Source organism: Bubalus kerabau, chromosome 19, assembly GCF_029407905.1.
Source record: "Bubalus kerabau isolate K-KA32 ecotype Philippines breed swamp buffalo chromosome 19, PCC_UOA_SB_1v2, whole genome shotgun sequence".
Lineage (NCBI taxonomy): Eukaryota > Metazoa > Chordata > Mammalia > Artiodactyla > Bovidae > Bubalus > Bubalus kerabau.
Window position 1 is genome coordinate 68,656,296 of NC_073642.1, and position 26,972 is coordinate 68,683,267.

Genomic DNA, 26,972 nt, shown 5'->3' on the forward strand with positions numbered 1-26,972 from the left:
GATAGCAAAATATAATTCAAAGTATAATTCATAATAGCAAAATATCATCCTCTGGGAACTCTGCTTTTTCATACGATAAAACTGACACATTAGTATTGGAGCATTAAAATGGACTCATTTAGTATTAGACAACAAAACTACGTCATAATTACTCTGGATTTTCATGTCTTAGATGTGGACTACTAAACATTATCAGTGAATCAGTTATCTAAGAGAAAAATTTAATTGATATTGCCACTGTGGAATATAATGTTTAATAACCTATATTGGGGGGATTGTGTGTGTGTTTGTTTTTTAGCTCTTCAGAGAAGTGAGAATAATGAAGATTTTAAATCATCCAAACATAGGTACTTTCTGCTTTCTTAAATACTTTTGGGTCTAAATGCATTCTTGAAAGTTTTTCATAAAGCTAAACATATATTCCAGAAGTGACAGGAGATTTCTTCCCTTCTCCCATTCCAGGTACACTTTTAGAATATATGTGTGTGTGTGTGTGTGTGTGTGTAGTTGATCATTTCTGTTAACTTTTTGAAATTGCTAAAGATAGGTTAAAAGATTCGGTATTAAACATTCAAATGTAAAGCTTTAATTTAGTAGAAACATCTGTAATCAGATTGTAATTTTCTAAATTTTAATATATCAAAATGTCATAATTGTACCTAAATTTTAGATAGAGGGAATTACAGTAAGCTAAAGTTGTCAAAGGTGTTTTTTGCTCTAGCTGTATTCCTGAGAAAATAATGGTGCATTGAAACATATTTTAAAAAATAAAGGGAATTTCCTGTCAGTCCAGTGGTTAGGACTCTGTGCTTCCAGTGCAGGGGGCACAGGTTCGATCCCAGGTCAGAGAACTAAGATCCTACATGCTGCTCAGCATGGCCAAAAAAAAAAGATACTGGGTACTTGCTATCTAATAGAATTTTTTGGTATGAATTGTTTTACACTCTACAGACCTGCTCTCTGTGTCCTCTGTGCTTTATGCAGTGAGGTGTGTCTAAAGATTAGGGTCATGGTCCTGCCCTCATCATAGTTGTAGGGACAACATGAAAGCTGACTCTGTGTACACACCTCAGTGAAAATTTTTGATTCCATGCATAATGCAGATCTTTTAAAATAATACAACTGCTTTCTTATATAGTAATAAGTCCTACAATCTAAAAATGTTTGAGTGAAATAGCTCATAAGAGAACCAATTGTATCAGCTTAATATCAAAATCAGTTCTAGGAAGTAGGAGTGTGATAACTTTGGTGTTAGGGAAATCTTATCAAGACTTCTTGAAGCACAAGAATAGAAAAATAAAATGGAACCACAGAATGGAAAAAACTTACACCATATTTCATCTAATCTGAGCCACCATCATGTAAAAGGCATTATTGTGTTCAGGTGCTATTAAGAAAATGCTACCAAGCCGTTATCCCCTTATCGGTGATGTTAGATAAGATGTGAAACGATCCGTATCATGGGCTGTGACAGGGTTGGGGGGGAGAAGAGCGAGGGGTGTGGCAGGATATAGCAGCGCAAAGAGGCCTCCATATTGCGCTGCCCCTGTGTGAGGGCAGCCAACCGGCGCTGGACTTCAAACTCCAACTCCCCGCCGCATATGCACTGCCAAGAGCCCGCTCACGGAAACCTGTTTTGTTTTTTCTTAAGTTGTACCCTGATTGAAGTTCTCTATACTTAGTACTAAATGACATATCTTTGAAAATATAAATTTCTAAAAATTTAATAAGTTCCCATTGGATTAAAATAGTTTTCCTAGAAGAGCCAATATTTGCAATGGAATTTTATTTTTTAATTTATTTTTGGCTTGCCAGGTCTGAGTTTCCCAACCAGGGATCAAACCCAGGCCCCCTGCAGTGAAAGCACAGAGTCCTGACCACTGCACTGCCGCGGATTCCCCCTGCATTGGAATTACAGAATTTACTAATATGTTGATGGCTTACCAGCATGTCTTACATTTATTTAAATATTTTTTCTTAACAACCTGAACAAATGCCATCTTAGAAATGATATGATAGTTTTAATTCACCAGTTTGACAAACACATCAAATACTGTACAAGCTACTGATTTAATACTCTGTATTAAAGCATCAGAAAATAACCCACAATAGAAGAGACTAGCATTCTCCCTCGCTGCCCTCCTTTTTGCTGAATTTAATTATAACATATGTATTAACAAAATAGATACAGGACATAGTGATTTGATAGTTTCAGAAATCAACTTCAGTTTTATTTAAAAATTATATATTTCTGACTGATTTGTTATGGTTTTATGAATTGGCAGTGATAGAAATACTAGTTTTATCTGTAATAGGAGACGGCTGTAGCAGCCACACTGACCCATTGGAAATAATTAAAAAGTTCTTTTCAGTATAACCTGTTCTATTTTTTGGTCTCTGGCTTTAGAATAGAAACAAAGGAATCTTAGGAATTCCCTGGAGGTCCAGAGGTTAGGTCCCTGCACACTCGCTGACAGGGCCCAGGTTGGATCCCTGGTCAGATCCCTGGTGAGGGAACTAAGATTCTGCATGCTGCATGGCTCGGACAAACAAAGATAAAATATACATCATTAAAAAAGAAAGGAATCTTTTTCTCTGAGAATTGTGATAAATTTCTTAAGCAACAAAAGTCTCAAGTGGAATTCTATGTATCCTTAAACCCACAATGACAGGTGAATGGACGTGAACATACAGGAGTAGGATAGATACAGACATACTACAGGGGCATGAAATGAGAGCCGAGAAACTGCTGCTGCATCCTGAAGTTACAGTGTTTGAGAACCCAGAAATCATTTTTATGGAATTCCATGTTTTTATAAACTCTTTTCTGCTGTTGTAATATAAAGTTTCCTAAAATCATTTTTTTTTTTAAGAGGGCCAGGTATTAACAGGGAAAAAGTTAACTTTTTGTAGTTAGTTTATATGTATATGGTATGTACATACAGACATTTGTTTCTTTTTCTCCTGTATCTTCTCTCCTTTCGTAGTGAAGTTATTCGAAGTCATTGAAACTGACAAAACACTCTACCTAATCATGGAGTATGCAAGTGGAGGTAAGGCATTTATAAATTGTTTTTCTTTCATCCCTCCCTTTTAGAAGAATATGCAACTGCACTGCCCATGTAGATAAAGATAGAGTTTCATGTAACCTTCAGAATCATAATACACTAGGATGAGAATCAGAAGAGCTGATTCCTAGCGGTTCAGTGGTTTGCTGTTAAGCGTTTCATTGTTACCATCATTAATCGATAATATGCAAATAGTTGGATTTTTTTATGGTATAACATAAAGCTTACCATTTTAACCATTTCAGGTGTACAGTGCTGTGGCATAATAAGTACGTTCACATTGTTAACCAATACCATCATCCATCTCCAGAACGTTTTCATTTTCCCAAAATGAAACTCTGTCCCTATTAAACAATAATTCCCAGTCCTCCCTCCTTGTAGCCCCTGGCAACCACCATTCTGCTGTCTGTATGACTTTGACTGCTCTAGGGACCTCATATGAGTGGAATCGTACAGTATTTGTCTTTTTTGTGACTTCCTACGTCACAGTGTCCTTCAGGTTTATCCATGTTGTAGCATGTGTCAGAATTTCCTTCCCTATTAAAGCAGAGTAATATTCCATTGTTTATAGCACATTTTTTTATTCCAGTACTTGAATTTTCAAAAGCATCAATGCATTAGCCTGTTTGAAATAAATGTGTACTGCATGTTGGATGGATTTCTTTATCAGATTTTTACATCAGTGGTGCCCCTTGTTTCCCAAGGCCAGAAATGGTGGTCACAGTGTATAGGATTAGATTTCCTTAAAGATTAAAGACTAGTAATTACTTGCCTATAAGGATATATAAAGGTAGACATTTTTATGAAGTGAATGTATATAGCTGTTCTCTTTCACAGAGATTCTTATTTTAAGGTTATGGCTAGGCTACGCTTGTAGGTTGTGGACCACGCATGAACTTTCATTGTGAAAGGCAGAAGCTTTGTTGCTTGTGTTTTCCCTGCCTCTAATACAGTGCCTGGCACATAGCAGACTCTGAGCAAATAAGAATTGAGTTGAATTAATGAAATTTTAAACTTCTAGCGACATGTTCTGTTTAACTCCACAGTATAGATTTAATTGTTCTGATTATAGTAGAGTTTTATTAAACAAACCCTTTGATCCAGAATGTAAAACCTGGAGACAGAAAGTTGAATCACAGCCTCATTGTGATGAGTTGACCACTAAATAAAAGATTGTAAATGTAAATCTGTTGTGGGCAGAGCAAGCACACCCCTGACACCACTTTTTCATACTCCTAATTCATTATTTGGAGAAGGAAATGGCAACCCACGCCAGTATTCTTGCCTAGAGAATCCTGTGGACAGAGGAGCCTGGTGGGCTGCTGTCCATAGGGTCGCACAGAGTCGGACACGACTGAAGTGACTTAGCAGCAGTAGCAGCAGAAGCAGTTCATTATTAGTTCTGTGCTTCGTATTTTAAATGTGTGGTTTGAGATTTTAGTTGGGATTTTCACAGTTGAGGAGTAGTAGGAAGAGCTGAATTCAGTTCATGAATTGTAGAACCATGAATGTGTATGGAGTTCCCGTGCTTTCTACTCCTCTTACAGTTCGTAATCTTCTCCTTTATGGAGCCTCTACAGTGCACAAGTGCTTTTTTCTCTTACTTGATCTCCTCTGACTTTCACAATGGGGCCACGATGTGGCCAGGCAGTGAGTGAGGAGATGGAGGCTAGGAAATACCCCTGTGGTCATGTTACCGGGCCTGGACCCCCAGCCTTCCAATACCACATAGCCTCTCCCTATTGGTCAGTCAGTCATGGCTTTCTGTTTCATCTATTTTAGGTCACAGGGTCATAGCAGTTGCTCTGTATTGGAGAAGTGTCCATCCCGAAAGGATCGGCTCTGGAAAAGACAAACATGGAGTCAGTCTAGCCAGTGCCCCTCATTGGCAGTGTGACCTTATAAGTTGCATGTCTCTGAACTGCTCAGTGGACATGGCCGCACCGTCCTCCTTCAAGGCCTCAGTGCCATTGCTTAACATGCTAACAGCACTGATCAGTGGTGGTTTATTGGCTTGGGCCATTTGTTTTAATCAGCTCAACAAAGCACCTTCTGTCTCCAAGGCAGCTGTTTATTGTTGATATGTTTGCCAGTTTGAACAACAAAAGTTTTGTTAAATTGGCTACCTGCTCCTCCCTAGCCTCGTATTTTTCAGTTTTATAGAATCATAGAATTTTAGAATTGGAAAGAATCTCAGAAAGTCATCCAGGGCAACTGCCTAGTTTTTACAGATGAACATCTGAAACGTTGGTCTGGTGCCCATGGTTTCCTCACTGGTTATAGTGACGGGACCTGAACCAAGGGCTTTCTGAACTGTCTTGACATGGGTGGGGAGAACTACTGTTTGCTGTTTTTTCTACTAGTAAATAATATCATGCAGAGATTTTTAATTTAGTTGCTTACCCTGGGTGCTAATGCATTTTTAATGGAGTGGGGGGAGTTTGGGTTGTATGCCTGGTTTATAACAGTGATTGTGAGTATGACTTTATGGCTCCAGAATCTCTTAACAGGTTTCTATCGCATTGGAACCCTAACATATTTTACAATCACACTGACATTATGTGTGTGACTGTACAACTACTGGGTCTAACCCATACTTTTTTTTTTAAGTCAAAACCGTTCCACGTGGTATGCACACACGTGGTATGCACACATCTTTGTTTTTTCACTTTTTAACCACTTGTTTTGACATATTTTTTTATTCTGCAGATAGAATGGCATTCTTGGAGAAAATACTGACATTTAATTTTATAATTCACCATAGTTAAATGTATTGCGTAGTGTAAATTAACAGTATGTAATTCCTTTCAAAAGATCATTATGCAATCAGTAATAACTTGAAAATATTTATGCCCATTTATTATTTTAAAATTTATTCAGAGTTAGGGCCGAAAGTTCAAAAGTCAGAGATACAGTTCAGAATAAGGTTTTCCTCAGAAACACTTAAGTTCTGAAACTAAGCTTTTTAAGTATCAAAATGTTTCATTTGACGGTTGACTACAGTGTGCACTCCCTCACAGCAGTCAGCACAGTGCTTACGCGTGCACACACGCACACACCCTGTTCCTTTCCCCTGAGTTTTCTCCACAGTACGTTTTATCATCTGATACGCTGTATATTCATTTATTTGCTTATTATCTGTCTACCCCCTCCTGGAATGTAAACTCCATGAGGAGAAAGACTTTGCTCTGTTCACTTCTGTATTTCCCCAGAGCCAAGAACAGTTCTCAGCAGTTAGTATACTCTCAGTAATTATTTGTTGCATGAATGAATTTAGGAAATGCTTTTCTGTCATAATCCTATAGTGAAAACACCTTCTTTGAACACAAATAACATTTCCATTTTAACTTTGAATTTTCATTGCCAAGTTTTTACTAAAGCATACTGGAGATAAAACCTTTAAAGTTACTGTTGCAAAAACTAACCTGAGTTAAATGTTAATAGAACTTTGTTTTGTACATAGTGCTTCTCAAATCACTAGTGTTAAAGAATCAGTTGTCTATGTTGGTAATTCATTGTAGACTGAGACTTTTGTAAAACAATGAAAAATGATTTACTAGAAAAATGAAGAGGAAAAAGAACCCTATGAAATACAAACCCAAACTTTTAAAATCTTTGGATTCAAATGACAAAAGTTCTATAAAATTGCTATAAAAATTTCTAAACATTTACTCTTTAATTCCTGTACTTACTTCACTGTGAGCCCATACCACTAATATGTAGACTGACACCAGTATGCAAATCACATTTTGAGTCATCACAGTGTTTTAGCTGTCAGTTTCTAATAATTGGCATAGTTTGAAGCCCCTGTAGAAGAAAAAATTTAGAAGGCTTAGGAATCTAACGTAAATCCTCCTTTTCTAGCCCTAATCACCTGTAATGAAACTCATACCTTTCCTATTCTCCAACTGGAATTTAGCACCGATGTCAAGCAGGTATTTTACAGTATCCAGTCTGCAGCTGTCAATGGTTCTACTTAAGGGAGTTGAGTTGTTGATTGAGAGGGCATCTACCACAGCTCCAGATTTAACAAGAAGCTCAACAATATCCTGTTGGCCAGCATGGCATGCAAAATGAAGGGGAGTCCACAGAAAATTATCTGTTGCATTAACGTTAGCCCTGTAAAATGAGATAGATACAGAAGCTAAAAATACGGATTGATTCAAGCACTGGAGGCTAAAAATTCTAAGATTTCATACCTTTATTAAGTTGTTCAACTGTAAACCAAGAAAGATGTGGGTCAAGTTAATCTCTGTGCCATAATTTTTCTTGAACTGTGTTCTGCATTTGATAGTCAACTTTCTTTGTGTATATATACATTTTGTTTAGTTTAGAAGCTGCTTGGATCCTAGGGGTTACAATTTTTGTTAGATGTTAATATTGGGGAAAATTATAAAACTGGATCCAGTGAAGATCAAAGTTGACAGGAAATAGAAAAGCTACATTATTTCATTTTGTATCTACTTGCTATGTATGTTATGAATTTATAAATGCACCATCATTGTTAAAATTCTAAGCAATAAAATCTATCAAAAAGTTTGTATCAAAAATGGTACAAATGAACTTATTTACAAAACATAAACAGACTCATCAGTTCAGTTCAAAAAAAAAAAAACCTTTAAAGTAAAAGTGTCACAATTGAAATATATGAGAATTTAATGTTAAGGCTTTTCTATAACTTAAAAGATTTTATCAATAAACTTCTCCTATAGTTAAGGCTGGGTTAGTTCAAATTCCACATATTTCTGTTTATCTTCATAACTGCATTTAAAAAAAAGTACAGCATTGCTAAAAGTCAAGCATTTTTAATTTATGGGAAAGTTAATGCTCAGAAATAGGACTTCTGCTTACTTTTATTTTTCTTAATTATAGGTGAAGTGTTTGACTATTTGGTTGCACATGGAAGAATGAAGGAAAAAGAAGCAAGAGCTAAATTTAGACAGGTATGGATTATTACACGTTTAGTTTATTGATTAAATAACATTATCTGGCTTAAACCCTGAAGCAAACAAGTGTTTGCCTCTATAAATGTCATAAGGTGCATTGGATGAAGCAGGGGTTGGCCATTCAGTTCAATGCAACAAAATTTATTAATTTACTAAGTGCTTTCATGCCTAAAATACCGTGCTAGAGGCAGCTATGAGTTCTGTTTCTAGCTTTGTAATTGGAATTATAGTCCCACTCTTAATCTTAGTTGTTTGACAGTTGAGCCTTAAAAAATGAGTCTTTGAGCACTTGTGATTGCATTAATTAAAACTGTTTTCCAATTTTTAGCAAAAGTGTTATAATCTCAAAATTCATTATCGGTTTTGTCTTACATAAGCCAAAACCAAACAGAACTTAACCTATGAATTAATGACTTATCTTCTTGCTTTGTCTCTGCCCATTGCCTTAAAGAGACTCATTTTAATATGTAGGTTTTGAGCATAAATGTGATATAAGTCTCTAATAAAGGTAACTATTGATTGATCCTTACCCACGAGTATTGGATTAAGTCTTTTACCTCCATTAATGTAAATCTTGCAGCAGCTTTGTGAGTAAAGATCATCATAAGTAAGTGAAGTCACTCAGTCATGTCCGACTCTTTTTGCAACCCCATGGACTGTGGCCCACTAGGCTTCTCTAGAAGTCCATGGGATTCTCCTGGCAAGAGTACTGGAGTGGGTTGCCATTTCTTTTGGCTCTTCCCAACCCAGGGATTGAACCCAGGTCTCCCGCATTGCAGGCAGATGCTTTAACCTCTGAGCCAGCAGGGAAGCCAAAAGATCATTGTGCTCCTTTGTTAAAGATAAGGAAGCTGAGGCACAGGAAGATTACATAATTTGCCCAAAATTTGATGCCTGGAAAATAGCAGACCTTCCATTGATTCAGAGCCAGGACCTGTGATTCCAAACTAAAATTCTTAATTGTTATGGTGTGGTCTTACTTAGAGTAGGCATCAGCAAACTCTTTCTGTAAAGTGCCAGATAGTAAATTTTAGGCTTTGTAGGCCATACAGTCTTTTGCAACTGTTTAATTCTGCTACTGTAGCGTAGAAGCAGCTTAGACAATATCTGGATGAATACACTCATATGATTGTGTTCCCAACAATACTTTCTTGGCAGAAACGAGTGGTGGGCCATATTCAGCCTACAGGCCATAATTTGCCCACCTCAGATTCAGGTAAAAGGAAGGGCAGGTACTTTATTATCTAGCTATCCTCCCATAGTTTGAAGTTCTGTATGTAAATGGCAGTATAGCCTCATTTCTTTTAGAAACTTAAAATTTTTGTTTTATTCACATGTAAGGTTGTTAAGGTGGAAGTATAGGTAGGAGTCTTTAAGGGTTTCACAATATTTATAAAGGCAGGTTTAACTGATTTTCAAGATTTTGATCTGCTTAGTCTAGTGTTTACAGTTAATAAGGACTTATAAATAAGTATCTTAACTTTTGCTGTTGCTTAAATTTACTTTTAAAATCTTAAGACATCCTAATGGTACTTTGAATTAAAACCTGTTACATATCAGACTTTAACCATCATTTAACTTTTATGATCCTCAGTTTTTCTAGCTCTAAAAAGAGGAAGTTCTACTTGATTAATTCTGAAGTCCTTTCCAGTTTTGATACCACTTTATTCTGTGGTCTATGGAAGGAAGCTCAAATTTCTCTTTGTTACAAAACAAGTCTGTTTGGCCCTTTCCATATCTGTACTCTTAATTTTTATAAATTGGCCACCTGAAAATCAAGATTTTTTTTGCCTCATAAAACTGGAATTCCTTCCCACTCAGATGAGTGTGACTTGCAAGTGTTTATGTGAGTGTGATTTATTGACTGTGAGGAAAGGGCTCCTGCCAGCCCTCATATCAGATGTGAGCCTGGACCTTTTCCAGGGAAGCAGTGTGGTGCTCCGATCTCTGGCTCCTCTCTTCTTTCTTCACCCATCTCCCAGGTAGGATCTGACTTGTCAAGGGGACTTGGACATTTATCACTTTTTTATTTGTATTTTTTTGACCATGCTGGCTCTTCATTGCTTAGCTCGGGCTTTCTTTCTCTAGTTGTGGTGAATGGGGGCTACTCTTCCTTGTGGTGCTCGGGCTTCTGTTATTGCAGAGCACAGGCTGCAGGCTTGCCAGCTCAGTAGTTGTGGCTCAGGAACTTAATTGCTCCACAGCATATGGGATTTTCCCGGACCAGTGATGGAACCTGTGTTTTCTATATTGGCAGGCAGATTCCCACCCACTGTGCCAGAGAAGTCCTGTCACACAGCTTTTTGTCTTAAAAATTTCCAGCACAGATTCTGAAGCATGTAGTTGAGGAATCTATTAGTTGGTCTAGGAAAGATAGTTTATGTGCTTTCACAGTTAATGCCTTGATTTACAGTGCTTATAATTAATGTCGGCTTTTCTCCTTGCCACTGTGTTTACTTAAGTCTGCTCGTGTAAATCTGGAAAGGTCAGGCATGATATTGGTACCTCCACTTTTCTGTTTCTAATTGCCATGCTTTCCAAAAGGTTTTGTTGTTGTTTTATTAGAGGATCCAAAAACTTAAGTCCTCATTACTTTGACTAAATAGAAAGTTTTCCTGTTTACAGCGAAGACAAAGGTATGCCACACACACAGAGTACACTGTGCTTCATCTGTTTTCTGCCAGAAATAGGCCCTTCTTTCCATATTCATCAGCAGATGGTCTTTCCTCTTCCCACCTCCTTCACCACTCATCCTAGTCACTGTTTATGCTGCTTTAGTTTTTTCTTTCCGAAGAAGAATAGATTCCTGGCTCCATTTTCTTTCCTCGCTCTTCCTTGATAGATTGCTTGTGTTGCTACCTCTACTTTTTCATGTGTGACTAGAAGTGAATTAGGCTTGCATTCTTATTTTAACCTGAGACTCAACCTAGGTTCTCAGCCTTCCATAGAAATAACTACTTTCACATTAAAAGCAGAATGTGAAAAAGCAATAATTTAAAGTTGAGTACTTCCAAGTTGTGGCATTTGCACTGTTTGGAGGTAAAAGAAGAGAAATTCTCTTTGAGAAATGGTAGGAAAGTGTCAAATCTGGTTCAAAAGTAGAATTTGAAAATAACCTATGAGAGAAATCTGACTATGGGGGCAGGGAGGCGGGGACAAAGAGACAGGGAAAATTGGATCAGGCAGAAGAAGTAAGATAAAATTGTGTCCTCAGCAATAAACCTGTTCCTTTGGGGAAACAAATCTGTTTCACTTTCCCAGTTCTCATGCTGCCAGAATGGAGCAGCATTGTTGCTAACAGATGCTCTAGAGCTGGTGTCTTGGCCTCGGGATTTGTGGGCCTCTAGGTGACTGTGGGAGAAGGCAATGGCACCCCACTCCAGTACTCTTGCCTGGAAAATCCCATGGACAGAGAAGCCTGGTAGGCTGCAGTCCATGGGGTCGCTAAGAGTTGGGCACGACTGAGTGACTTCGCTTTCAATTTTCACTTTCATGCATTGGAGAAGGAAATGGCAACCCACTCCAGTATTCTTGCCTGGAGAATCCCAGGGACAGAGGGAGCCTAGTGGGCTGCCGTCTATGGGGTCGCACAGAGACGGACACGATTGAAGCGACTTAGCAGCAGCAGGTGATTGTGAATGGGTCTAATCTTCGTATTCACTTTATAAAGTAGGAAGCTGCTTAGTGAAGCCTTGATTCTGGCATCCTTCCCAAACCCAGCCCAGCATATCCTTGCTGCTTATTTTGAACCAATATCAACCAGGAGATCAGCCCTCTCTTGAGTTTTTGTGTCCAGTATAGTTAGGTGCATGTTGCTTACAACTGAAAGTTGATGATTTGGAGAAACAAGAAGTATTTTCATTATGGCCCCAGTTTTGTATGTATATAATCATATATATTTAAGTACACATACATAATACCAAAGTAAAGACTTGAAGCAAATACACCAAAATAACAGGAAATGTCATCTCTGTTTGATGGTTCAGTTCAGCTCAGTCGTGTCTGACTCTTTGCGACCCCATGAATCACAGCACGCCAGGCCTCCATGTCCATCACCAACTCTCGGAGTTCACTCAGACTCACATCTATTGAGTCGGTGATGCCATCCAGCCATCTCATCCTCTGTCGTCCCCTTCCCCTCCTGCCCCCAATCCCTCCCAGCATCAGAGTCTTCTCCAATGAGTCAACTCTTCGCATGAGGTGGCCAAAGTACTGGAGTTTCAGCTTTAGCATCATTCCTTCCAAAGAAATCCCAGGGCTGATCTCCTTTAGAATGGACTGGTTGGATCTCCTTGCAGTCCAAGGGACTCTCAAGAGTCTTCTCCAACACCACAGTTCAAAAGCATCAGTTCTTCGGCGCTCAGCTTTCTTCACAGTCCAACTCTCACATCCATACATGACCACAGGAAAAACCATAGCCCTGACTAGACGGACCTTTGTTGGCAAAGTAATGTCTCTGCCTTTGAATATGCTCCCTAGGTTGGTCATAACTTTCCTTCCAAGGAGTAAGCGTCTTTTAATTTCATGGCTGCAGTCACTATCTGCAGTGATTTTGGAGCCCCCAAAAATAAAGTCTGACACTGTTTCCACTGTTTCCCCATCTATTTCCCATGAAGTGATGGGACCGGATGCCATGATCTTCGTTTTCTGAATGTTGAGCTTTAAGCCAACTTTTTCAATCTCCTCTTTCACTCTCATCAAGAGGCTTTTGAGTTCCTCTCCACTTTCTGCCATAAGGGTGGTGTCATCTGCATATCTGAAGTTATTGATATTTCTCCTGGCAATCTTGATTCCAGTTTGTGCGTCTTCCAGCCCAGCATTTCTCGTGATGTACTCTGCATAGAAGTTAAATAAGCAGGGTGACAATATACAGCCTTGACATACTCCTTTTCCTATTTGGAACCGTCTGTTGTTCCATGTCCAGTTCTAACTGTTGCTTCCTGGCCTGCATATAGGTTTCTCAAGAGGCAGGTCAGGTGGTCTGGTATTCCCATCTCTTTCAGAATTTCCCACAGTTTATTGTGATCCACACAGTCAAAGGCTTTAGCACAATCAATAAAGCAGAAATAGATGTTTTTTCTGGAACTCCCTTGCTTTTTCCATGATCCAGCGGATGTTGGCAATTTGATCTCTGGTTCTTCTGCCTATTCTAAAACCAGCTTGAACATCAGGAAGTTCACGGTTCACGTATTGCTGAAGTGTGGCTTGGAGAATTTTGAGCATTACTTTACTAGCGTGTGAGATGAGTGCAATTGTGCGGTTGTTTGAGCATTCTTTGGCATTGCCTTTCTTTGGGATTGGAATGAAAACTGACCTTTTCCAGTCCTGTGGCCACTGCTGAGTTTTCCACATTTGCTGGCATATTGAGTGCAGCACTTTCACAGCATCATCTTTCAGGATTTGAAATAGCTCAACTGGAATTCCATCCCCTCCACTAGCTTTGTTCGTAGTGATGCTTTCTAAGGCCCACTTGACTTCACATTCCAGGATGTCTGGCTCTTGGTCAGTGATCATACCATCATGATTATCTTGGTCGTGAAGATCTTTTTTGTTCAGTTCTTCTGTGTATTCTTGCCACCTCTTCTTAATATCTTCTGCTTCTGTTAGGTCCATACCATTTCTGTCCTTTATCGAGCCCATCTTTGCATGAAATGTTCCCTTGGTGTCTCTGATTTTCTTGAAGAGATCCCTAGTCTTTCCCATTCTGTTGTTTTCCTCTATTTCTTTGCATTGATCGCTGAGGAAGGCTTTCTTATCTCTTCTTGCTATTCTTTGGAACTCTGCATTCAGATGCTTATATCTTTCCTTTTCTCCTTTGCTTTTCGCTTCTCTTCTTTTCACAGCTATTTGTAAGGCCTCCCCAGACAGCCGTTTTGCTGTTTTGCATTTCTTTTCCATGGGGATGGTCTTGATCCCTGTCTCCTGTACAGTGTCACAAACCTCATTCCATAGTTCATCAGGCACTCTATCAGATCTAGGCCCTTAAATCTATTTCTCACTTCCACTGTATAATCATAAGGGATTTGATTTAGGTCATACCTGATTGTCTAGTGGTTTTCCCTACTTTCTTCAATTTAAGTCTGAATTTAGTAATAAGGAGTTCATGATCTGAGCCACAGTCAGCTCCTGGTCTTGTTTTTGTTGACTGTATAGAGCTTCTCCATCTTTGGTTGCAAAGAATATAATCAATCTGATTTTGGTGTTGACCATCTGGTGATGTCCATGTGTAGAGTCTTCTCTTGTGTTGTTGGAAGAGGGTGTTTGCTATGACCAGTGCGTTCTCTTGGCAGAACTCTATTAGTCTTTGCCCTGCTTCATTCTGTATTCCAAGGCCAAATTTGCCTGTTACTCCAGGTGTTTCTTGGCTTCCTACTTTTGCATTCCAGTCCCCTATAATGAAAAGGACATCTTTTTTGGGTGTTAGTTCTAAAAGGTCTTGTAGGTCTTCATAGAACTGTTCAGCTTCAGCTTCTTCAGCGTTACTGGTTGGGGCACAGACTTGGATTACTGTGATATTGAATGGTTTTCCTTGGAAACGAACAGAGATCATTCTGTTGTTTTTGAGATTGCATCCAAGTACTGCATTTTGGACTCTTCTGTTGACCATGATGGCCACTCCATTTCTTCTGAGGGATTCCTGCCCGCAGTAGTAGATATAATGGTCATCTGAGTTAAATTCACCCATTCCAGTCCGTTTTAGTTCGCTGACGTTCACTCTTGTCATCTCCTGTTTGACCACTTCCAATTTGCCTTAATTCATGGACCTGACATTCCAGGTTCCTATGCAATATTGCTCTTTACAGCATCAGACCTTGCTTCTATCACCAGTCACATCCACAACTGGGTATTGTTTTTGCTTTGGCTCCATCCCTTCATTCTTTCTGGAGTTATTTGTCCACTGATCTCCAGTAGCATATTGGGTACCTACCGACCTGGGGAGTTCCTCTTTCACTATCCTATCATTTTGCCTTTTCATATCATTTTCCTATCATTTTGCCTTTGATGGTTATAAAAGCATATTCTTGTATATACTTTCTGTATTTTCTAAAATTTTTATAATCATATAAAACTTTAATAAAGCTTACAAAGTTCTAGGATAAGAGTCTTGAAAGTTGGTAGTAACTGTTTAATTTCTAGAGCAGTTATTTAACAGTGCCAACCAGGGAATTCCCTGGCGGTCCAGGGTTTGGGACTTGGCACTGTCACAGCTGAGGACCCAGGTTCAATCCCTAGGGTTGGAAAACGAAGATCCTGCAAGCTGCGCTGCACAGCTGAAAATAATAGTAATAATAACAGTGCTAATCCCAGGAGTAATCAAAAGTTGGCTAAATAAAAGGATATCATTTGCTAAGTGTAGAAGAGATTCTTATTGATAAAGCACATAATGGTTTTAATAGTTTGTAGTTCACATGCATTACAACATTCATTCTTCCATTTTAAGAAAGAGGACGCTGGTCATTAGAGAGGTGAAGTCATTTTTGCTGCCTTTGAACCTACATTAGCCAAAAGGAGGACAGTGTTGTCAGGAGCGGATGGCAGAGGAGCAGCAGCCTGATGACACACCTGGTGCGGAGGGTCCGCCGCTGCCGGCTGGGCTGTGAGCTGATGGCGTGGGCGTGGAGAGCCTTCTAATTCTGGGCCCTGGGCAGCCAGGGCCCTCTGGGTCCCACTGGTTTGCCGGGCCCCGGCACCACACTTAGAAATAACTGGAATGTTGAGGGACAGGGCCTGAGAAGAGACTTTATAATTAAAACTGGAGAGAACAGCCTCACCTAGCTCTTCTTGCACTCACCCCTCAGTCTCTCCAAATTGAAAGGTATAAAGCATAAGAAAATTATCTGTAGAGAAATACACAGCCATTGAAGTGCCCACTGAGTGCTTTGCATATGTGAACATTAGAGGCGTATTTCTATCTGGATCGTGAGTCTGCATCAATGACGATTAATGACCTTGCCTCTCTTCTGTCCAGATTGTGTCTGCAGTCCAGTACTGCCACCAGAAGCGGATCGTTCACAGAGACCTCAAGGTGAGTCACATTGCCCTTACTCGTGTACGCTTTCCTTGTGTGTGTTCAGCTCCTGCTGCTCACGACACAAATGAGGGATATATTAGATTGTGTTAGTAAATTTAGAAGGAATCCTAAGGTTTAGTTTCCATTTTAGTTAAAGCAGCTTATTGTTGGTCTCTGGAGAAAAATCACCCACCACCCAACAGCTGAGCGCTCCCAGAAATGCACGCTCTCCCCGGGACAGCACGCTGAGTGCTGCCCGCACCCTTTTCTGTCTCCCTAGTCAGCATTCTCTCCTGTTAACAGCAGTGGCTATTTGAGACCGACTGCACGGTTCTCCGCCTTTGCCCACATTCCTGGCATAGGCTCAGGTTTCCTACTGCACAGAGAAAATAGAAACAGCAGGCAGAAACTCCCTGTTTCCCAGCAGGCCCTCAGCTTAGCTGCACCTGCATCCACCCTTGACCTTTCAGAGTTTTCCTCTTGTCACAGGACAGCACAGCACTGCTGCTGACCCCTCTGTGGTGTTCAGGATCCGTGTCCCTGCCTCCCAGGCTGCTTTGCTGTCTGCTCCCTCCCTCCGTCTTCACCTCCTGTCTCTGCTGACCCCTCTGTGGTGCTCAGGATCCGTGTCCCTGCCTCCCAGGCTGCTTTGCTGTCTGCTCCCTCCCTCCGTCTTCACCTCCTGTCTCTGCTGGTGCCTCAGTAGCAGCATGTGTAAAACATGCTTACATCCACACCCTCTTCTACCTAAGAACCTCCCACCCCAGTTCTTCTTCCCAATATACCCTTTTATTCTCTTCACCTTCACAGCCATTTTTCTCTAAACATTGTCTAGATTCTTTGTTAACTTGGTGATCACTTCCTCTCTCTCCTCACATAACTGTTGTTTACTGATTCGCTTGTTCCTCTGTTCACCCACCCTTGCTGCATTCACATTCACTCCATCACCTCTGGTTTGCTAACCCCCAGATCTGTTCCTGCACCCAGAGCTGTCTTCCAGGACTCAGTGTCCAGCTAACAGAAGGACACCTCCTCAGCAACCCCCAGGCAGCTTGATTTAGCACGTTAGATACCTAAAGTCTCCCTTGCTAAACTTAAATTTGTATTTCTCATTGTGGCGACTGATGCACCCCAGGTGCCTCTGTCTCCTTTGCTCTGACGCCACCTCGGTCCTCAGGTCCCTGCTGCTGCTCCCTGCATGTTGCTGAGCTTGCTTTTCTCCATCCCCACTTGCACTGTCCAGTTCCAGTCCCCTGGTGTCCAGGACTGGACCACTACACTAGCCTCCTGCCTGGTCCTCCCTGCTTCCAATTTTGCCTCTTTCCTACATTGCAACCAGAATAGTCCTTTAAAAACACAAATAAAATTGTCATGGGACTTCCCTGGAGGTCCACTGGCTAAGACTCTGGGCCTCCTGCATTGGGTTCCCAGATTTGATCCCTGGTCGGGGAACTAGATCCCACATGCTGCTACAGCTAAGACCCAGCACAGCCAAATAAGTAAATAAATGTTTTTTAAAAAAACCACACACACAAATAAAACTTGTCATTTCCCTGCTTGAATGACTTCTCAGTGGCTTCCCATTGCCCTTAGGATAAAAAGCTAAACTTCCTGAATATAAGTCGCTTCAGTTCAGTTCAGTCACTCAATCGTGTCCGACTTGTTGCAACCCCATGAATCGCAGCACACCAGGCCTCCCTGTCCATCACCAACTCCCAGAGTTCACTCAGACTCAGGTCCATCGAGTCAGTGATGCCATCCAGCCATCTCATCCTCTGTCATCCCCTTCTCCTATTGACTCATTGGAAAAGACTGTGATGCTGGGGAGGGGTTGGGGGCCACCTTCGCATGAGATGGCCAAAGTACTGGAGTTTCAGCTTTAGCATCATTCCTTCCAAAGAAATCCCAGGGCTGATCTCCTTCAGAATGGACTGGTTGGATCTCCTTGCAGTCCAAGGGACTCTCAAGAGTCTTCTCCAACACCACAGTTCAAAAGCATCAATTCTTCGGCGCTCAGCCTTCTTCACAGTCCAACTGTCACATCCATACATGACCACAGGAAAAACCATAGCCTTGACTAGACAGACCTTTGTTGGCAAAGTAATGTCTCTGCTTTTCATCATGCTATCTAGGTTGGTCATAAGTTTTCTTCCAAGGAGTAAGCGTCTTTTAATTTCATGGCTGCAGTCACCATCTGCAGTGATTTTGGAGCCCAAAAAAATAAAGTCTGACACTGTTTCCACTGTTTCCCCATCTATTTCCCATGAAGTGATGGGACCCGATGCCATCATTAGAGGGAACTGGAATGCAAAAGTAGGAGGTTAAGAAACACCTGGAGTAACAGGCAAATTTGGCCTTGGAATACAGAATGAAGCAGGGCAAAGACTAATAGAGTTTTGCCAAGAGAACGCACTGGTCACAGAAAACACCCTCTTCCAACAACACAAGAGAAGACTCTACACATGGACATCACCAGATGGTCAACACCGAAACCAAATTGATTATATTCTTTGCAGCCAAAGATGGAGAAGCTCTATACAGTCAACAAAAATAAGACCAGGAGCTGACTGTGGCCCAGATCATGAACTCCTTATTGCCAAATTCAGACTTAAATAAGTCGCTTAGCCATTTGTAATTCAGCCATAGCCGTGTCCGCAGCCTTCTCTACCGTACCCTGCCTTTCAGTTTCTTGAGCAAACCGTGTTCTCTCTCACCCTCTGGGTTTTCAGACTGTTACTGTGCTTGAAATCCCTCACGTTGACACACCCACTGCCATCACCTAATCCTCGCAGTGAGTGGTTCAGTCCATCTGGTTAGGAAGCCAGACCGCACCTCTCAGTGCCAGGCCCACCACTCCCCTCTTCTCGGTCACAGCACTGAGGGCCTGGAGTATAGCTGCAGGTTTTTCCTCCCCTCCCTTTGTAAACTGTGAGCTTTCTGAGGGCAGGACCCTGTCTGTCTGTGCATCCAGACACTAATATAACACCTGGTGTATAATTGCCACGTGATAAATGTCTCTTAAGACAAGCAGGCGTGACTGGGATCTCTGTCTTAAATGAAGTTTAGGATGCCCCTCTTCTCAGTAATAGCCATTATACACCTTATTTAGCAGTGTTTGTAAAATGTGACTGTCCATTTAAAAGGATACTTAGAAGGATCTGTTTTTTAAAAGCCCCTTATTCTTAGCTGAATAAGCTTTTCCAATATTGTTTTGTCATGAACATTTGCTGTTTAAATTGGTGCTGGAATTGATCTATACAGTTGGGCCCCCATACCCCCAGGTTCTGCATCTGTGGCTTAGGAGGGCTGGCTGGCTGGACCATTTTATATGATGGTGGAGGATGGTGTCCACGGGGTCCGAGCCAGTGCCCTCAGAAGACCGAGGGACCACTGTACCGTGCACCTCTTGTTGGTTGTTAATGCTAGAACATTAGGGATTCTGAATTATCTCCTTTTTTTCCCTCTCTAGAAAGAATGTTTTCTTATTCATTAGGGTATATTAAGTTTATATCATTACAAAAAGGTTTTATTGCAATGCCTAATTCTCTCACAGTTCACTATATTTTTTTGTTAAATTTCATTTTTGTCTTGATGTTTTCCCTCTAGGCTGAAAATCTATTGTTAGATGCTGATATGAACATTAAAATAGCTGACTTTGGTTTTAGCAATGAATTTACTGTTGGCAGTAAACTGGATACGTTTTGTGGCAGTCCTCCGTATGCGGCCCCAGAGCTCTTCCAGGGCAAGAAATACGATGGGCCGGAAGTGGACGTGTGGAGCCTCGGCGTCATTCTTTACACTCTAGTCAGCGGGTCGCTGCCCTTTGATGGGCAGAACCTAAAGGTATATGAGGCAGTTGCATCCTTGTTCTTCAGAAAGCTTAAAGGATTTTGTCAAATGATAAGAGTTAACGTGTCAGTGTTGTTTCAGTGGAGGAGTTGGGTTCTTTTTTAACCTAAAAGTTGACTTAGTAGTTTTCTTTCCTCTCTACCTCCCCAAAGGAACTGAGAGAGCGAGTATTAAGAGGGAAATACAGAATCCCTTTCTACATGTCCACAGACTGTGAAAACCTTCTCAAACGTTTCCTGGTGCTAAATCCAATAAAACGAGGCACTCTAGAGGTAATCACATAAGTGGAATAAAGAACAACTGTGGAGAGTTTTTAAACGTATTTTTAGAATTTTGCTTAGTTTGTATGACATATTGAATACTATCCTGGGTTTTTTGGTTTTTTTTTTTAAAACAAGATTGAGACATTTTTAAAAAAAGTTATCGTTTGAACCATAATTGATGAAATGTTGAGAATAAATTTCCCTAAATATTGTGATTATCAGAATGCTTCATTTATACTGCTAACGACCCAGTTCACCTTTCAGCAAATCATGAAGGACAGGTGGATCAACGCAGGGCATGAGGATGATGAGCTGAAACCGTTTGTTGAACCAGAACTGGACATCTCAGACCAGAAAAGAATAGGTAATTACTCTGTGCCTGCATGCTGGTGTGTGTGCATGTGTGCACTTTTCCCTTCACTTATATGTGTACACCTAAGACAGGGATGGGCTTCCCTGGTAGCTCAGTCAGTAAACAGTCTGCCTGCAGTGCAGGAGACCCAGGTTTAATCCCTGGGTCGGGAAGATCCCCTGGAGAAGGAAATGGCAAATTGCTCCACTGTTCCTGCCTGGAATATCCCGTGGACAGAGAAGCCTGGTGGGCTACAGTCCGTGGGATCACAAGAGTGGGACATAACCCACCAAAACGGGGATTATAACGGGGATAAATATAGGTTACATGAAGCAGCTAATATGTTTTGTCATATTTAGGAAGTTATCTGCAGGCCCTGTAATAGTACTCAGTAACTCAGAAATAAGCCAACTGCCCATTTATGTTAGAACAATGTGTGATCTTTTCAGTCAAATAAAGGAAATTAGTTTACCCTGTAATGTAATGATTTCTTAACCAAAGGAAACCTGTAAACTGTATTATGCCCTTCTTTTAGATATTATGGTGGGAATGGGATATACACAAGAAGAAATTCAAGAATCTCTTAGTAAGATGAAATATGATGAAATCACAGCTACATATTTATTGTTGGGGAGAAAATCTTCAGAGGTAAGTATAACCAGATAAAAATGTATAATATCCTTTTTGTGAATTATTAGCTCATGTAATAATTAGTTTTGTTTTTTTTTAGTGTGTATAACATTGATAATATTTTTAAATCTACCTTCAAATGACTTCAAATTACCTTCAGATTTACCTCCTATGACTATTATGAGCTACTATTTTAGCTTTAAGATAATAAACTTTAATAACTTGGCTTTTGTTAAGTTAACCTATGTAGTCAGTAATAGTTTTAAAATGGTGTAAAGTATCAGATGAAATAGAGCATTTTTAGTTTTTTGAAAAAGCCTTGAAGAACATAAATATCTATCCTTGTGTGAATTTTTCCAGTAGTCAGAAAAATACTATTGCCTGAGTTTAGGGTGTCTCTTTTGTACACTGTGGTTTTTCTCTCTAAATGAACAATTTGTAAGAGGTTTGTGTGTTATGAGAAGTTTAGTTTCATAATAAACCATTTGGGCTCGTGTTGTGGTTTGCTCTGTTTTTCTCATTTTCTCTTAGCTGGATGCTAGTGATTCCAGTTCTAGCAGCAATCTTTCACTTGCTAAGGTTAGGCCAAGCAGTGACCTCAACAACAGCACTGGCCAGTCTCCTCACCACAAAGTGCAGAGAAGTGTCTCTTCAAGCCAGAAGCAGAGGCGTTACAGTGACCACGGTGAGTAAGTTTGAGACCGTTCCAGCGTGTTCCAGGCCTCCCGTTAACCAAGAGGCCTCCTGACATTGCCAAGCATCCTTTTGCTTATGGCCTCCTGGGGTTAAGGTTGCTTGATTGCCCTTCTTAGCATGTCTTGCAAAGCAGTCCTTGGTACACTCAGTGTACCAAGGTACACTCAACTTGGTACACTCCTTGGTACACTTAGTCTTGGGTTGACTAAGGCCTGGCTGGGTAGAAACCTGAGCCACATGGGAATTTATCAGGCACTTGAACCGAGAAAGTGATTTTCAGTTTTGTCGAAGTTAAATTTATAAAGCCGCATGTGGCCAGTGGCTACCACAGTGGACAGCACAGCCCTGGAAAATGTATAGTACACCAGTTTTGCCTTAATTGGTTTAAATTTTTGACTCATGTCATTCTCGACCACACTCTTAACTGTCTGTGTGTCTAAACACCCTCACTCTTACATTTTCACCATAGAGTGAATCTTTCATGAGACTTAGGACCCAAAAGGATGCTTACCACACGTGACAATTATTCTGCCTTCAAGTCAGTCCCATTTGTTGGAATCCAGAGACTCTAGCAGATGTGCATTTATTCACGTGTTAATTCTTTTAATTCCAGTGCACAAATTTATGTTGGCCTAGTCCTGACTTTTAAAAATACATCCTCACGTGGAATCCTCGTTCATTTCTTTGTTCAGTTCACTTCCCTTCCCTGGGCTTTGTCCTCCTATGTTCTTCCACCTTGAGAGCTGGCGCTTAGAACTGCACAGAGTATTCCAGGTGTCTACAGCTTTGGCTTTGTGCCGAAAGTGATGCCCGTTTGCTTGGTTTCCATTTCTCTTCCTGCTGCCAGTGCCTCTCTGTGGTTTAGGCTGAAGCAGCACATTGTACTGATGCTGTCAGTAAGCTGTCTGCACGTCTGCTGTTTTCCAGGCTGTAACTGAGAGCTCAGAGCCTGTCTGATGCCAGAATTTTGCAGATGGCATTTGTAAATCAAGCGTTGATCTGGGTGTCAGTCTTTTGTGTTCATATTAGTTGCTAGCAAGGAGGGGTTTTTCTGTGTACTACGTACAAAGCAATTAGCGAAATGCCTACGTGTTGCTCTGAATTTAAATAAAGAGAATTGTTCTAAATTCTGGAAGAAACCTGGTATTAGTTTTCTCATATCCCTAATAACTGTCTTAGTAAGTTCATTCTTACTTAAGCAAAATCTGTCTGGATTAGTAATGCCCTTTTTCCCAGCTCAGAAGATTTTTGAGCTAAAAAGAGATCACCAAACCCCCCCATATTGGCAATAAAGAAATAGGTCAAGATTGCTCACCAGGTCTTCTGAGGTTAAATGGAAGTGGAAGTGCTTGAAACAGGATCCAGCACTCCTGGTCCCTGGCTCAGGGGCTCGGTCCACTAGTCCACCATTGCCTCGGTAGTGGTGCTTGTATAGTAATGATCATCCTGCCTTCTTGGAGCCTTTAATACTAAAAAAAAATTCACAAAGGAACATATCAGGAAATTCTGTACACAGATCACAGACCCGATTCCATATTCTTTTTTACTCTCTTTGGGGATGAAGATAGTGGTCAGCAATAAAAGAAGAATTGATTATGCCTCTAGCACTGTTCATATAAGTGCCAAGAATGGGCTAGGTTCCAAGTACTGAGGTCTCGCAAAGCACATCCAGGTGTGGCAGGCAGCCTGGCCAGTCCAGCTCGGCCTCCCACCCTCATCTCTCCTCTTGTCCTCTAGCTCTCAATGCCACTGACTTAGATATGCCTGCTTCTGTAAAATTGTAACAAATTTTCTTTGTGTTTTTCGTTTGGGTCCCCTGTGTGAACAGCCCCCCACCCTGCTGCCACGTGTGTATATTTTTTCCTTGGAAGGGAGCACTTCATCAGATGTGTAAGGGATTCTTTTATTTAAAAAAAAAAAGGCTGAAGACTCACTATTCTATTAATAAATGGTATTGGGGTAGTTGGTAGTGATCAGAAGAAAAAAAAACTGCATCCATTTCTCACATCCTACACAAGGGTGGATTCCAGTTGAAATGAAGATGTAAATACATAAACAGAAACCAGAAAAATGTTAAAAAGATGAGATAATTTCTTTGTAATTTGGACTTGTTAAGGTCTTTTCAACTATGGCCCCAAACACTAAAAGCCTCAAAAGAAAAGACTTAAAAAATTTGACTACATAAAAGTCATATTTGGGGGAATTCCCTGGTGGTCCAGTGGTTAGTTAAGACTCTAGGCACTTTCATGGCACAGATTCAGTTCCTGGTTAAGGAACTAAGATCTGGAAAGCTGCGCAGTACACCCCCCTTTGCCCCTAAAAGATTAAAAAGGAACAGTTACTTTTTTGTGTGATATGAAACACACCATGGGACACTCCTCAGCAATGAAAAGGAGCAAATTGTTGATAAATATAGCAGTTTGGAAGGATCTTGGGGGAGTTATGCTGAGTAGGGGGAAACAATCTCAGAAGGTTGCATTGACTCTATTTATGTAACATTCTTGAAATGAGGAAATTACAGAGGTGAGAACAGATTGGCCAGGATTTAGGAAAGGGACTTGCGGAATAGAGGTGGCTCTGAAGGGTTGCCCTCAAAATCCTTGAGACAGAACTGTTCTGTGTCGTGGCAGAGGGTGAACACATGAGTCTACGTGTGATTAAAGTGTGTAGAACTGAATACACTGCACACAATGCAAGTAAAGCTGGAGCGGTTTGAAGGAATGGAGTCAGTAGGCTGTATCAACAACCATCTCCACGCACAATCTCAAATCCTAAAATGAAAAGAAATTTATTTTCTTAATCAAAATAATAGATGTTCAAAACAAATTGATATAGTAACCGTAAAGGTTTAGAATGTCATTGGATGTATCATGATAGTGAGAATAAAAATAAGTATTAAGGGTAGTATCATCCTACATTTGGCTGATTCTTTGTTTTATATGTTAAAATTGCCAAACTGGGAGCTTAATTATTCTCTTCCCATAAGTGAAATCAAATCTCGGTTCATTTTTAATTCATTTCCAAATAAATTTACTGTTTATATATTTATTATTTCTTGGTCAAACTGAGTGGCTTGTGGAATCTTAGTTCCCCACCCAGGAATAGAACCCGAGTCCTTGGCAGTGAAAGTGCAGTGTCCTAACCACTGGACTGCCCGGGAATTCTCTAGGTTTACCATTTAGATTTTTGTCCAAGAGGTAGCTTTTCTGTACCCCACTTCATCCTATTTTTTTATTGATTTATTTTTCTATTGAAAGATAGTTGATTTGCAATGTTGTGTTAATTTCTGCTGTACAGAATGTATTTATGTATACTCAGTTATACATAAATATACACTCTTTTTTATACTCTTTTCCATTATGGTTTATCTCAAGATATTGACTATAGTTCCCTTTGCTGTACAGTAAGGCCTTGTTGTTTGCCCATCCTGTGTGTATAGTCAGAGGACAGTGACGCAAACTCATAGTCCCTCCCGTCCCCTTCCATCCATTAACCGACCTAAGTATATAAAAATCTTTTTTCAACATAAATGTTGAGCATTTGGTGCTGTGTCTTAAGATTACCACTGGACATTATATATGATGAACATGCAAGTTACCTTGTTCATTTCCAAAATCCTTTGAACGCCAGCTCTCCTGTGCCACCACAGTCTCTGGATGATGTCCCTAAGCGCCCTCCTGGGAGCAGGCGTGAGCTGCGGTACCCACACCCCGTGCCCTCCCAGTCACTTGCATGAGGAACATGCTTTCCTCTGCTTGTGCTGCCTTTCCTCATCGACTCAAATTCCTGTTTATCTAGACGAGCATGAGTGCTTTAAAAAAGATGCAAGATAAAGTGTCAGAAGAAATGGCCTGTAAATCTGTACTGTTCTTTTCCAAAAGGTGAAGGCATCTCTTGTACAAAAAGGATGAGATTCACTCAGATGTACCAGGTGAAGCAGTTATTCTGCATGATGTTTGTGCATACTTATCTGTCCAGGAACATCCTGTGAAGATGTTTCAGGACAGCTATATAAGCTTACTAATTAAAAAAAAAAAAAAAAAAAAAACACTTTTAGAAAGTTGAGGACTAGTAAGTAAAGTTTTAAAATTGAATTCATTGCATAGGGAAAGCATACATGAATGGGAATCATCTTAGAAGATTTTACTGTTTTATATTACATGAATAGAAATCTTGGATCATCTTATAAAGTTTATTTTCATAAGATAAAATATAAAACTTTAAAAATATTCAGAAGATAACATACTCTGAATTTTAAAAAGTGAATTCTTTATTTTAGCTGGACCAGCTATTCCTTCAGTTGTGGCATATCCAAAAAGGAGTCAGACCAGCACTGCAGACAGTGACCTCAAAGAAGACGGAGTTCCCTCCCGGAAACCGGGCGCCAGTGCTGCTGGAGGAAAGGGGATTGCTCCAGCCAGTCCCATGCTCGGGAACGCAAGTAATCCTAACAAGGCGGATATCCCTGAACGGAAGAAGAGCTCCACTGTCCCTAGTGTAAGTGTTGCTGGGCTGTATGGCCTGCCTGGGAGTGTAGGACTGAAATGACGAGACGTTTTGCTCCTCTGTCCTTCTCTGCCTACAAAGCCCTGCCCCCTGGGTCCCCGTGTACAGTGTCGCCCTGTTGGGATCACTAGCTTTGTTGCAGATGTTTCTTATTGCATGCACGCCATCCCACTGGATGAGATCCTTCATGTCAGGGGCTGTTTCTGGGTACTTCAGAAATGTCTGAGAGATGCAAAGACCGCACAGTCTGACAGGAAATCAATAAAAGCAGCGGTGACAGTGCAGACAGGCGGTCACAGCCGGCGGATTCTGTCCAGGACGCTGTGAGGTCTGACTGCAAGGCAGGAACACGGTGTTTGCCCAACATGTCACAGGGCTCTGTCAATACAGAACATTGACTGAGCCCTAACCTTGTGCCAGGGACCCTGCCGAGTGCTTTGCCGAGTGCTTTTCCATGTGTCAGCTGAATCTTAAGGTGAAGAAATCAAAGAAAAGTTAGGTAATTGTCCAAAATTATACTACTGACCTAAATCCAGCTCTTCATTCCTGCACTTAACAAAATCTCCCTAGAGATTAGGTGGTGTTTGTTAAATTGAATCTGTTCAGGTTCAGAAACTTTTCATGGATTGAAATGTGTTCTCTGAGCTAAAA

The 26,972-nt window shown here is 40.6% G+C and overlaps 1 protein-coding gene across 11 annotated transcripts in view; it reads left to right on the forward strand.

Annotated features, from left to right (window-relative positions):
• Nucleotides 1-26,972, forward strand: part of MARK3 (microtubule affinity regulating kinase 3) — a 114,977-nt gene that overhangs the window by 69,352 nt on the left and 18,653 nt on the right. For 9 of the 11 annotated variants that reach the window (XM_055556439.1, XM_055556440.1, XM_055556442.1 and 6 more), the window contains 10 exons: nt 299-347; nt 2,988-3,053; nt 7,941-8,011; nt 15,984-16,040; nt 19,632-19,868; nt 20,027-20,146; nt 20,402-20,501; nt 21,025-21,137; nt 21,651-21,804; nt 26,095-26,312. In XM_055556439.1, the coding sequence (XP_055412414.1) occupies nt 299-347; nt 2,988-3,053; nt 7,941-8,011; nt 15,984-16,040; nt 19,632-19,868; nt 20,027-20,146; nt 20,402-20,501; nt 21,025-21,137; nt 21,651-21,804; nt 26,095-26,312 (1,185 nt within the window). The remainder of the gene's footprint in view (nt 1-298; nt 348-2,987; nt 3,054-7,940; nt 8,012-15,983; nt 16,041-19,631; nt 19,869-20,026; nt 20,147-20,401; nt 20,502-21,024; nt 21,138-21,650; nt 21,805-26,094; nt 26,313-26,972) is intronic. The other 2 variants (XM_055556441.1, XM_055556447.1) reach the window with 1 other exon arrangement.